Source organism: Lepisosteus oculatus, chromosome 13 (assembly GCF_040954835.1).
Source record: "Lepisosteus oculatus isolate fLepOcu1 chromosome 13, fLepOcu1.hap2, whole genome shotgun sequence".
Lineage (NCBI taxonomy): Eukaryota > Metazoa > Chordata > Actinopteri > Semionotiformes > Lepisosteidae > Lepisosteus > Lepisosteus oculatus.
The window spans coordinates 3,427,018-3,439,690 of record NC_090708.1 but is presented as its reverse complement, the minus strand read 5'-3'; the positions used below and the strand labels follow the sequence as shown (position 1 = coordinate 3,439,690).

The following is a 12,673-nucleotide window of genomic DNA, read 5'->3' as shown; positions in this document are numbered from 1 at the left end:
CCAGTAGTGGACTGGAGTGGAGTTCGTCCAGGGTATACCCTGCCCTGTGTCCAGGACGTACCATGTTCCCTGGCAACCCTGAAATGGTAGACACGGTTAGAAAATGGATACATTGAATATCAAAAAGTACATTGGCTACTGTAGTTTCATCGGGTGAAACAGTCATTTTTCAGATACTGTAATTGTCCATTAGCCAGTCTGAGATTATATGTGGCAAAGGGAAAACTGTGAGCTGTAAACTTCCAGAAGATTCAAACAACACTCTGAAAAGATTGTGGAGCTTATTTCTCCTTGGTCTGTATTTTGTGTCTGTTTCCATTATATTATACTACATTACCTTTTATTCATCTCTGCAGAACCACTATATGCTTGAACACTCATCTATACCTCTGACTTAGTTACCGATCAAAACTTTGCAAGGAAAGCTCCACTGTCGTTGGCAGCAGCATTGGGAAAGAGCCTGGAGATGACTTGCAGGCTCACTGAGCTTTGCAGCGCTTTTCATTACAGCAGAGTGTGCTAGTCACAGAGCAGGTAAAATTTAAGATGGCAAAGAGAACAGAAATCCTCTGGATTCAGACTAGTGAAATGAAACAGTGGGGATCACTCCCCACTATTACAGAGGGACAACAGTTTTAAAAGCAGAGACTGTCTTACGTTGGGACTCTCCTACGTCTGTGTGGATCTCTACACAACCCCACCACCAAATCTTTCACCTCCAGAGAGACTTTGAAATCTCAGTGCTGGAATGACTGGCCTTCCGAGTTGCAGGAGCAGAAGGGATCTGGTCTGTTGAGGGCCAGAGCACACAGTGGCTGCTGGTGTCCACAATGAGGGACGCTTCTCTGATGGTTTCTGGTGGGGCTATTGAGTTCTGTGGGCTCTTCTTCCATAGAGAGTTGGACGCAGGGGAGCTGGCTTTTCCCAGTCTCCATTTCCCTCTCCATGACCTTGCATGGCTCCTCCCACCGCGGTCTCCCAGCCATCACCTTCCCAGTGGCGGATTCATGGACTGTCTCAGTGCGCTCTCAGAGGGAAGGGGAAAACATCCAGTTGACTTGTCCACGCAAGACGCTGGGTAGGCTGCTTCCATTCTCGGACCATTTGGGTCCTGGCTTCAGTTCCTTTGCTGTCTTTTCTGGATGGCGCATTCATGACAACAGTACCCGGCAGATTACGGGGGAACCTCCAATCATTTCATCATTTCCAAATGATCAGGATGGCCACCTCTTGACCATCTGGAACCAGTTCACAGCACCCCTACTGTCCTCTCTGGAAAGCAAACGCCCAGGTGCATGGTCTGGTAGCTCACGGAAGGTGGGGGTCGCAGGTCTGCACACACTGCCTGATCACCTGCACGCGAGCTGTGGCACCCCTGCCCTGTGCCAGTAGTGTCTGGGCACCCATGGCAGTTGGGGGCCTCACAATCTGTTTCTACTGGCTCCAGAGACTTCTCGGCTGGTGGGTCCGTTTTGTCTGAGGGCACCAGGATAGAACTACGCGAAGAAATCAGGGTTGAAGTGGCCTTACCAGGTTAGGGGGCTAGCAGGGCACAGTGAAGCACCAACAGCTGGCCCAGTGGGGGCATCTGCACCCGGTATGCACTGTCTCCCTCTCACTCTATCACTGTACAGGGCCCCACCCACAACCTCGAGCTTGCGGCATCAGCCTCTGGCTCAGAGAGAACTGCAGGCCCAGACTTTCTCTTGTAAGTGATGCTGTCGATCTTTTGCCTGGAAGTAACAGTTCTATGTGAGGTGGGCCTGCATACAGGCTTATAGAGGGACAACAGTGTTAAATGGTGAACCTGGGGTAAAAGGAGAGAACGATGTGGTGACAACTGCTGTTTGGCAGCACAAGTGCCAAGGAGCAGCTCCTTGTCCCAGTCTATTTGATACTGGCTGCCCACGACGGACAGCTGAACTCCAGGGATCAGATTGAAGCTTTCCACTAGGCAGTTACCTAGTAGGTGAAGGATGGAAGTCCAGGTCTTCCTGATCCCCAGAAGTTGACATACGGCAGCAAACACCCTGGACTCAAAGTTTTGTCCTGGTTGGAATGGATCTCTTGAGGAATTCAAAACCTGGAAGGAACCCTTCAATCAGGACATCATTCATCGTCTCCACCTCTTAGTCTGGCTGAGCATAGGCTTCAGGTCAGAGTGTAAAGAGGTCCATCACTACTAGGACAAACCAGGGAGAAGTAGAGTGGTGGCTCTGTGGTTTAGGATCTGCACCTGTGAATAGAAGGTAGCTGGTACAAATCATATGGCTGGTAGAGGAATCCTACTCCATTGGGCCCCTGAGCAAGGCCCTTAACCCCAACTGCTCCAGGGGTGCTGTACAATGGCTGACCCTGTGCTCTGACCCCAAGCTTCTCTCTCCCCATCTCCTTTATATTGTATGTGGCCAATAAAGAGATCTGATCTGAAACCAGTTGCCCCTCAGAGACCAGTCCTAGAAAGGGGTCCCGGGATTTCAGTGGCTACCCACACAATCACTGAACTCGCAGCAAAGGTTTGGATCCTGTTTTCCAAGACTGAGGCAGTCTGAGTTTTCAGAAGAAAATTGTGGTCTTGGATTATTGTATGTTATAATGAGTACAATATGGCATTCATGCAACCAAATACCACTCTATGTAGGAACATTTAGTAATGGCTTTGCTAATATAACAATACTTAAAGTGTTCAAAATACAATGGTCAAACAGACTTTAAAGCAGTTTATGGTGCACAACACAACTCACCAAGTGGGTTATGACCAGATTTAGGCACAAGAAGAATCACTGCATCATCGGAGGTGAAGGTTGGAAAGGTTGGAGGTCTTGGAACAGCATTAACTGTGAGCTGGAGAACTGTAATGGCAGTGGATACCTCACATCCTTGGAGTTAAATGATTAAAGCAACAACAAAAACTTTCGTTTTTTGATTAAAAAACGCATACAGTAGAACAGCTATCCTTAAAACAAGTGTTCTACCTAACAATAAGAATAAAGCCACTGCAACCTGCAGTGAAGGTGCAGCGTCCTGACTAATACAAGCCAGAGATTTCAGGGTGGGAACCCGTGATCACAAATCAGGATGGGGAAACGTGGAATAGTCAAACATGCACAACATGTACATAAACCCCTGCCCTTTCCCCCTGGTCCCAGGAGTTCATGTCCCTGACATTTCCCCACTATCCCAGACAGGTCCCCATCTATCCCATCATGCACTCCTGATGCCAACATCACCAGCTCCATTGCTTGTCCATGCAGTGCCCTATCACCGCCTAATGAGGTACAGTATTTTTAAAGATGGCCATCACGTTTTTGAAGAGATTGTATTAACTATGAGCACAACATATCTTAGCAATTATGATCTGTACTTGATTTAGTCTCATATTTTGGTTAGTTGCTTTAGATCTGAAAGGATATTAAATACCAACAGACATTGTTAGACTCACAAATCATGTGCTGGCTACTGGAGTTGGCTCAGGTAAAACATGTCCTGCATAGTAATTACTGTGTCCTTTACAGATAATCTGATGTAATAAATAGTAAAGGAAAAGGACTGGGTTCTTTAAACTTTCAGACGTTTCAGAAAACACTCTGAAAAGGCTGTGCACGTTATTTCTCCTTGGCTTCTATTTAATGTCTGTTTCTACTCTACTACCTCTGCAGAGCCATCCCGAGCTCAAACACTAATCTGACACCTGCCAGTCTCACGTACCGAAAGAACTCCACACAACGCCATTAACAACCGTCAGCATTCGTGAGGTCTGACGTTTCAATCAAGAAAAACATGAGTTTACAAAAACTTAAAAACGGTGTAATCCTAAATTATATATACAGTATGTGTGTGTGTGCAAAGTATAAACGACAGCACAACATTGCTTTCTTACAATAATTATGCAACAACCATGCATAGAGGTTTTCAGAGAGTGAACGGGAACATTAATACTGGAGGCTATAAAGCTCAGATGTTTAAATGTTGAAATAATTTAATTTCCCATAAAATATTATTAGAGACCTTGGACAGTGCATGCTGGTGATATTGATAATATTCAGTGGGATGTAATTATTTTTCAGTACACGCAAAAGGTATCTTGTTTTTGTTGGTTTTTTTTTGGTCGAATGAGGAAAACAATATTCTGTCAAAACACTCTGTATGCAGCTGTTGTTGTTGAGACGCTTTTCACGTTAATAGAACAGGTTCTACAGTACATTCCCCAAACGCGATTACCTCTCGGGATATGTGGACTTGATTATTTTGTTCTGTGCATCCCTTTGATAGGCCATGGGGAATTTGGTTCAGTGCATAAAAGGAAAATTTACCGTTGAATTCTATTATTTGCTCTTAAAAGTTCGCCCCCATCACTATGAGCAAGTCGATCTTAGCATTTTTCATGTTATCTTTCTCTTTTCAATTGAACGCTGATTCGACCTGCAGGATGCTAGAAAAATTTGGATCGACTGGATTATTCAAAGACGGGAATTTACTGATCGCTGGTGTTTTTCCTGTATTTACAACAGAGGAAGACATTTACGTGTCGTTTAAAACGCAGCCACAAAAAGCGAAATGTGTTGGGTAAGTTATTTGTACCTCCTGCAATTTACGGAACATAAAGCCTTGCATTTTGTACATAATTAACTAACAGGTGGGGTAAAAAACATTCATATACTGTGCTACACGGCTTACATAGAAATCAGTTTAATGCAAGTGTAATTTACATGTAAGTTTATGGTGTCAATGTTTTAATAGGTTTGATCTACGTGCGTTTCGATGGACACAGGCGATGATTTTTGCCATAGAAGAGATCAACAAGGACAACAGTTTGCTTCCCAACATCACTTTAGGCTATCGAGTCCTCGACACCTGCGCCTCTCCAACTCTAACTGTAAGAGCGGCTCTCGAAATACTAAACGGAGAAGAGGCTTCTAACACTACGTGTCCCTCTTCAACCCCTGCGGTTGTAACGTCTCAATCTGTAGATATCTCTCGAGTGCTGGGACCCTTCGGCATTACTTTGGTAAAGCTTTCCAATATGTACATTTACTGTAGGTGGACATTTGCTACTGTGTTGCTGTGCTACAGATTACTACGAGATTTGCAAATTTAAATTAAAGATTGTAGTTCAGTCTAAGATCTTAAGTGTGTTAAAAGATGTGTAGAGTGCATAAAACTAAAGTTGGAGGTTAATGTTTACCTTACAAAATTATTTTATAAAATTGTTTCAGAAAAACAACTGCACTGCATTCTTTGTCATCAGAAACTTGATTTCTTAATACTGCTTTTATTTTCTTAGCAGATGCAACTGTTCAGTTGTACTTTAAATAAGTGAAATACATTTGCACTTACATTAGAATTTTTAATGATTTATCAACAATTGAATGCTTGTATTTCAACAGGTAAGCTACACTTCAACATGTACGTGCCTCAGCAATAAAAAGGAGTTTCCTACATTTTCCCGCACAATTCCAAGTGATTTACATCAAGCCAAATTTCTTGCTCTCCTTGTTAAGAGATTCGGATGGACGTGGATTGGAGCTATCCAATCCGAGAATGAGTATGGTATATTTGGGGTTCAGTCTTTCACCAAGGAAGTGGTAAAATACGGAGTTTGCATTGCCTTCACTGAAAACATTCTCAGTACCTACTCAAGATCAAAAATACTTCAACTAGTGGACATCATTAAAAAATCAACGGTGAAAGTCATATTAGCATTTGCTTCAGAGCGTGACCTGTACCCTTTAATGCAAGAGATTGTCGGGCAAAACATAACAGGTATACAGTGGATCGCAAGTGAAGACTGGATAACAGCAACGAGACCCTCAACTGAAGAATTCTTCAGGTCTTTTGGTGGCACAATAGGACTTGCAACTCGCAAGATGGCGATCCCAGAGTTCAAAGATTTTCTCCTCAATATACGTCCATCCTTTGATCCCACAAACACCTTTTATAATATATTCTGGGAAAACATCTTTGGGTGTACTTTGTATTTCACAGAGGACTCCAATAAACAAAATGTTTCAGAAACCAAGTCTAAGATATGCACAGAAAAAGAGAGACTGGATGAAATAGAAAACGCTTTCTTTGATGTCACACAGCTAAGATTGACATATAACGTATACAAAGCAGTGTATGCCATCGTGCATGCACTTCATGACTTACTGTTCTGTGCAAAAGAAGGAAATCCAGCTGTACTGTGTGGAGATGTTTCAAGAATAGAGCCCTGGCAGGTGAGTAAAACACTGCAAGTCAAATAAGTGGCTGCAGATCATCAACACACAAGAGAGAGAAGTAACTTTTCAGCTACTGCTAAAATAGTTTTGAGATACTAAAGCTCATAAAGTCATCAAAATGTTTATATGTAAATCTGTTTAATACAAAAATAAGGTCCTGCAGAAAATAACTAAGATGTTTATCCAATACAAGGTCACAAAACATCTAAAAAAAGTCAACTTTGTGAACCGTTTTGGAGAAGCTGTGTACTTTGATGAGAACGGAGATCCTCCTGCTGCCTATGACATTATAAACTGGCAACTCAACAAAGGAGTGGTCAGCCATGTGACAGTGGGTCACTTTGATACATCACCAGATGGAGGCAGTCAGCTAGTGATTGATGAGGACAGTATTGTCTGGAGCACTGGGAGAGAGGTAAGGATTTAATTTAATTACTCTTAAAGTAAAAAGTGCTTTATGTTTCTTTTAACTAATACTGACAATAACCATCTAACATACAGTAATATATAGTTTATTGGTAAGGGTGAGGAAAGATCTTTGGACGTCAACTGTAAATACTTAATAAATTTTACATTTTGAAGTGATCCTCAAAATTCACAGAAAATGCTGAAAAAAAAATAATATAAACAAAGCTTCTGTCTACCCAGTGTTAAAACAAGCACAAGTGATACTTCGACAATTTTTCTCTCTTTAGGTTCCCAAAGCAGTGTGTTCTGAGAGCTGCCCCCCAGGCACAAGAAGAGCAGCCAGGAAAGGCCAGCCTATCTGCTGCTTCGATTGCATTCCTTGTGCTGATGGTACCATAGCAAACACCACAGGTATGAATATACAATCTATTTCATTTACTGAAAGGGAGAACATTAAAGTTATAGTATATTATGCAGCTTCTTGAAAAATCTAATTTGATCGTTCTCTAGATAAAAATGTAGCTGTAAATATTTTAACATTTTTCTAACTTTCACAAATGAAACATCATAATAAAAGTGCCATAAATCAGTTTATGGCTTGGCTCTATGCCTGTGAACTTTTGCTCATCTGGACGTGTATTTTTCTTTCTTACCACAAGACCAGTATTATATGTTTATTGGTAAACAAGGATCCCTTCAACTTGTAGTGAGTCAGGATCATGATACTTTTTACTGGAATGAGCACTGAAGAATTAAAATGAATTGTGATTGTGAACAATGTAGTATCATAATATATAAGAAATTAATTAGGATCTGAAGTCTTGGTGCCAAATTTGAGTATTGTAGCACAGAATAATAATTATCCAATATCTTACTGTAAGTGTTTCTGATTGGAAATATTAAAAGGGAAATGCTAAACAAGAATATCAAAATGACATCAACATGAAAAAGCCATAAGTTATGTTCATTGTACTTTTCCACATTTCAATATTTTGAAAACTGACACCACTAATTCCCTCTTAATTCTCTTCAGGTGCAGCTGAGTGCATTAACTGTCCACAGGACTACTGGTCTAATGATGCAAAAGACAGCTGCATCCTCAGAGACATTGAGTTTCTTTCCTACTATGATGCAATGGGAATCACACTCACTACTGTGTCATTGTTTGGACTCTGCTTGACAGTAGCCACTATTTCAGTCTTCTTTTCCTTCAGAAACACACCCATTGTAAAAGCCAACAACTCTGAACTCAGCTCTCTCCTGCTGTTCTCTCTGCTGCTGTGTTTTCTCTGCCCTCTTACCTTCATTGGGCAGCCAACAGCCTGGTCCTGTATGTTGCGTCACACAGCTTTTGGAATCACATTTGCACTTTGTATTTCCTGTGTGTTGGGAAAAACAATAGTTGTTGTAACAGCTTTCAGAGCCACTCTTCCTAATGACAACATGGCAAAAAACTTTGGGCCAGTTCAGCAGAGGATCATAGTTTGTTCTTGTACAGCTGTGCAGGTTGTAATCTGTGTGCTGTGGCTGTGTTTGAAACCTCCCTTCCCTGACAAAAATTTTAAACTCAGTAATAAAAAGATCATTTTAGAATGTAACACAGGATCAGAAATTGCATTTTATGCAGTACTGGGCTATATAGGCCTGCTTGCAGCTACTTGTTTGGTGCTGGCTTTCTTAGCCAGGAAACTGCCTGATAATTTCAATGAGGCCAAGCTGATTACTTTCAGCATGCTCATCTTCTGTGCAGTTTGGGTCACCTTCATACCTGCATATATCAGCTCACCTGGAAAATACACAGTTGCAGTTGAGATTTTTGCAATTTTGTCCTCAACGTTTGGTCTGCTCCTTTGCATATTTGCTCGTAAGTGCTTCATAATTTTGCTTAAGCCTGAGAAAAACACTAGAAAACACATAATGGGAAAAATCCCATCCAAACGATTATGATTTGTCTTTAAAATTGTGGTGGCTTCATATTTTCAAGCCTTGTTGATGTTCACAGCAAAAATAAATACACTTTAAAAAAACAGCCATCTTGCACACCCCTTGAACACTACACAAATATGAGTTGCAACCATTTGAGACTGGAATTGTCTTCTCTTGATCATTCCACGGGAACTGTTATTTGCAAGTTATAAAGATATTTATTCATACACTGACAACACATATACATTTCCATCCCTGCCCTCATTCATCCCTTCTCGGTCTGTTTCTCCTTTTAATACTACTTTTTTTCTTTTACTCATTTTACAATTGTATATAAGTCAAAAAGGATGTGTGCATCTGAATTATAAGTCATTTTCTTAAATACTAATTCAACATTACTTTTTCACATCTTTCATTTGTTATTTATGTTTTTGTTAAGTAACATTTTACACTTGTCTGCATTAAATTTCATCTATGTTTTTACCCAGTCATGAATAATGGTTTTCTGAATTTTCTTTGCTAATCTTTCTAGTTTTCATTGTATCACTATACAGTACCTTACCAGTTTTCTGTGAATACCAAAATCTAGATCAATTATATAAATTAGTTGAATCATTAGGCTTAGTCAGGTGGTTGAGGAGCACTGAACTACTGAAATATCAGATGATCGTATTGGAGTGATTATACTGTACATCATCAAGTTTTTTTTTTGGAGTGAAAGGAAAATCAAGTCAACATCCTACTTTTGTTCCTGAAGACAATCTTGGATATAATGTGGATATTAAATATCCACAAATATTTTTTTAAATAGTCTCAAATATAGAACAGCATAGCGACACACTTGTTAGCATTGCTTATCCTGGGACCCTGGGTTCAATTTTAGACCTGGACTCTATCTGCATGGAGTCTGTATGTTCTGCCCATGTTCAAGTGGGTTTGCTCCAGGTGCTTTCTTTTCGTCCCACAGTCCAAAGACACACCTGTAGGCTCATTGGCCTCTGGGAAAATCGGCCCCGGACTGAGTGTGTGCGCGTCTGTGTTTGTGCTGCGATCGACTGGCTTCCCCTCCAGGGTGTACCCTGCCTTGCATCCCATTGCTTGCTGGGAAAGGCTCCGGCTCCCCCTCATCCCTGAATTGGATGAAGTGGTAGAATATTGATGGACAGTTGTTGCAGAAACACATTTTCTACCCAGGCAAGTTCATCATGAATCTGAACAGGCTGGGAGCTTTTATTAATAGTTATTATTAATCTCATTATTACTGCTAGTAATGTGCTGGTACTTTGCAATGTAGGATGGAAGGTCATGGAGCTTCTGTTTCCAGGGGCATGAGGCATGAGGTATCAGGTTGTCTGTGGATAAGCAAATGAAGCTCTCAAATTGGCCATCCGAGGGAAAGCCTGCAGTTACAGCTACTCTGCCAGTACAGGCTGCAGTTCTCTATAATTGCTTGCAAATAGCAACAGCAGGGGAGGCTGACTTAAGTGTTGGTTAATTGGAAAAGGTTTTGAAATTTCCCATTTTCACACTGGTGCGATTAGGCTTTGTTTCATATTCAAAGAGAATCTATGGTGTTCTGGAGGTTGTTTTTTTTTAGATCTCATCTGAAGTGGAAGAAGCGATTACAAAATAGAGGGGTGTATGAGATATAAAAACCAATATGTTGTTAAACACTGTAGTTTACTCAGGTGAAACTTTAATTTTGCAGATTAATTTCCATCAGTCAGTCTAAGATTAGTGGTAAAAGGACTTTGATCTTTAAACCTCCTAAATGTCTCAGTTCCACACTCTGCTATCATTTCTATGGTCTATAGACCACCCAAATCTAATTAAGCATTTTTACGTGAGTTTACCAGTTTTACTTGCTTTTTATGCCTCACATTTAAGAGGATCCTTATTCATGGTGACTTTAATATACATATTGACTCACGGTCTTCCAGTTTACCTAAAGATTTTCTAGTTCTGTTGGGGTGCTTTGATCTAACCCAGTTTGTTCTTAACCCAACACACACTGTACCGTACTGTCCATTTAGGACTGAAAAAACAGGGAGAACGGGACAGAGAGGATCCCAGACAGGAATGTGAGGAAAGGGAAAGAGCCCTGAACCAAGGGAGGAAGCCGCCCCGGAGGCAAGCCAGAAGGGCGGCCAGGAAGAGGCCAGAGAGCAGAAGAGGCGAAGAGGGACAGGGCAAACAGGAACAGAGCTGGGCTGTGGGCAGGGAGGTGAGGGGGCTGCACGGAGCCGCAGGACAGTCCGGCTCTCAAGGTTGTAGAGATCAGGGACAGGGTCCAGGCAGGTCGTGGGAATCTGGAGACAGGGCCCCAGTAGGTTGCAGACGTCTGGAGGAAGGTGCGATTGGGCTACCGTGATCGGGTCAGGGTGCGAGCAGACCAGTGTCTATCAGGGTCAGGGTCCGAGTAGGCTGCTAACATCTGGAGCAGGGTGCGAGCGGGGTGGTATATTCTGGAGCATGGTTAGAGCAGACTGCAGTAATTTGTGCAGACTGCAATAATCTGAAACGACTGTGATCAGACTCCACCCATGATCAGACTGGTACATTCTGGAGCAGGGTGAGAGCGGACTGCAGTAATCTGAGCAGACTGCAATCAGACTGGTACATTCTGGAGCAGGGTGAGAGCGGGCTGCAGTAATCTGAGCAGACTGCAATCAGACTGGTACATTCTGGAGCAGGGTGAGAGCGGACTGCAGTAATCTGAGCAGACTGCGATGAGACTGCCTCAGCGGTGAGAAGCAGGTGGTCAGCGTATAGCCTGGGGATCTCTACCCTCACAAGCAGCCCATCACAGATTTGAGCAGCCTCAGATACAGAGTGAAATCCCAAGCCGGACTTCCAGGGCGGAATAGGACATTCGACTTTGGAGCAGTGTCCTGGCATCGAGAACCACAGACAGGAATGCAGTTGGGCTTCAGGATCCAGGGTGAGATCACAACCCGGAGAATCTGCTGTGGCTACTACTGTGGAATCAGTGTTCAGACCAGAACAGACGGGACTGACTGGGAGAAAATAAAACTTGGACAAGTTTTACATTCGCCCCACATGTGCAACATATTGTTAAAACATCATTGTTTCACCTCAGAAATATAGCTAAATTACATCCTATATTATCACTAACTGTGGCTGAAAAGCTGATCAACACATTTGTTTTCTCTCTGACTACTGTAATGTTCTACTCACTGGGGTTTCTAAATCCACATTGAGCAAACTCCAGTATATCCAAAATTCAGCAGCCAGAATCCTGAAAAGGTCTAGTACAAGTGATCACATTACTCCTATTCTGGAGTACTTGCACTGGTCAGCTTCCTGTCAGCTTTCATGTCGACTTCAAAATCCCCATGCTCACCTGTAAGACTCTGCCTGGCTTGGCACCTCAGGATCTGTCTGAGCTACTATCATCCTACTCCCCACCTCACAACCTTCGCTCTTCTGATCTCCAATCTGTCCCCCAAGCCCGTCTACACTCTAAGAGTAACAGGGCCTTCTCCTGTTATGCCCCAAAGCTCTGGAACTCTATCCCTAGGGATATCAGAGAGTCACCCTCACTAGACCTTCTTCTTTAGAAGGGCCTTTACTGAACTGGTTCTGTTCTTTGCCCCTCTGCTTCTACTGTACTCAGAACGGTCTACTCTCATTGTGCATATCTTGTGTATTTTTTTATTGTTGCTATCATTCTGTAAAGTGCTCTTAAAGAAGATCAAAATGCTATGTGAAATGATAGTAATGTGAAAAACGGATGTTGCATTATATTATTGTTTTTACTGCAAATTTTTCATATTGAAATTAAAGCCCCCCCACAGGTCCCACTAACAGCACTGCAGCAACAATAGCTTCCCAGGAGACCTCCCATCCAGGTCCTGACCAGACTTCACCCTGCTTCACTTCAGTGGGTGGCCAGTTGGGAGCTGCAGGGTGATACGGCTGCTGGCCTTTTTTTTAAAGTTATGTTGATTTTAGTTTTACATATCAACTCAATCAAATCAAAGTTTATTTATCAAATGCACAACAATACAGCGTGCAGCAGTAGTTGCTGGTAATGAAATGTCTTTTCTGCGAGCTTACAAAAATCACAAAATTAAGGTTTCAAAAATAAGGTTACA

General features: G+C 42.2%; 1 protein-coding gene across 1 annotated transcript; it reads left to right on the top strand.

The window, feature by feature from the left end:
* The first annotated feature begins 4,393 nt into the window (after window positions 1-4,393).
* LOC107079086 (extracellular calcium-sensing receptor-like) lies at window positions 4,394-8,897 on the top strand. Its single transcript, XM_069197276.1, has 6 exons — window positions 4,394-4,566; window positions 4,741-5,008; window positions 5,388-6,218; window positions 6,415-6,636; window positions 6,917-7,040; window positions 7,663-8,897. The coding sequence occupies exons 1-6, from the start codon at window positions 4,430-4,432 to the stop codon at window positions 8,574-8,576; spliced, it is 2,496 nt and encodes an 831-aa protein (XP_069053377.1). The 5' UTR covers window positions 4,394-4,429; the 3' UTR covers window positions 8,577-8,897.
* The last annotated feature ends 3,776 nt before the right edge of the window (window positions 8,898-12,673 follow it).

What these genes read in the sequence shown, in the direction of transcription:
- LOC107079086 (XM_069197276.1), top strand. Translation starts at nt 4,430, where the DNA reads ATGCTAGAAAAATTTGGATCGACTGGATTATTCAAAGACGGGAATTTA. An exon ending in GACCCTTCGGCATTACTTTG is followed by an intron (nt 5,009 to 5,387) that starts GTAAAGCTTTCC and finishes GTATTTCAACAG; the next exon opens with GTAAGCTACACTTCAACATG. An exon ending in CAAGAATAGAGCCCTGGCAG is followed by an intron (nt 6,219 to 6,414) that starts GTGAGTAAAACA and finishes ATCCAATACAAG; the next exon opens with GTCACAAAACATCTAAAAAA.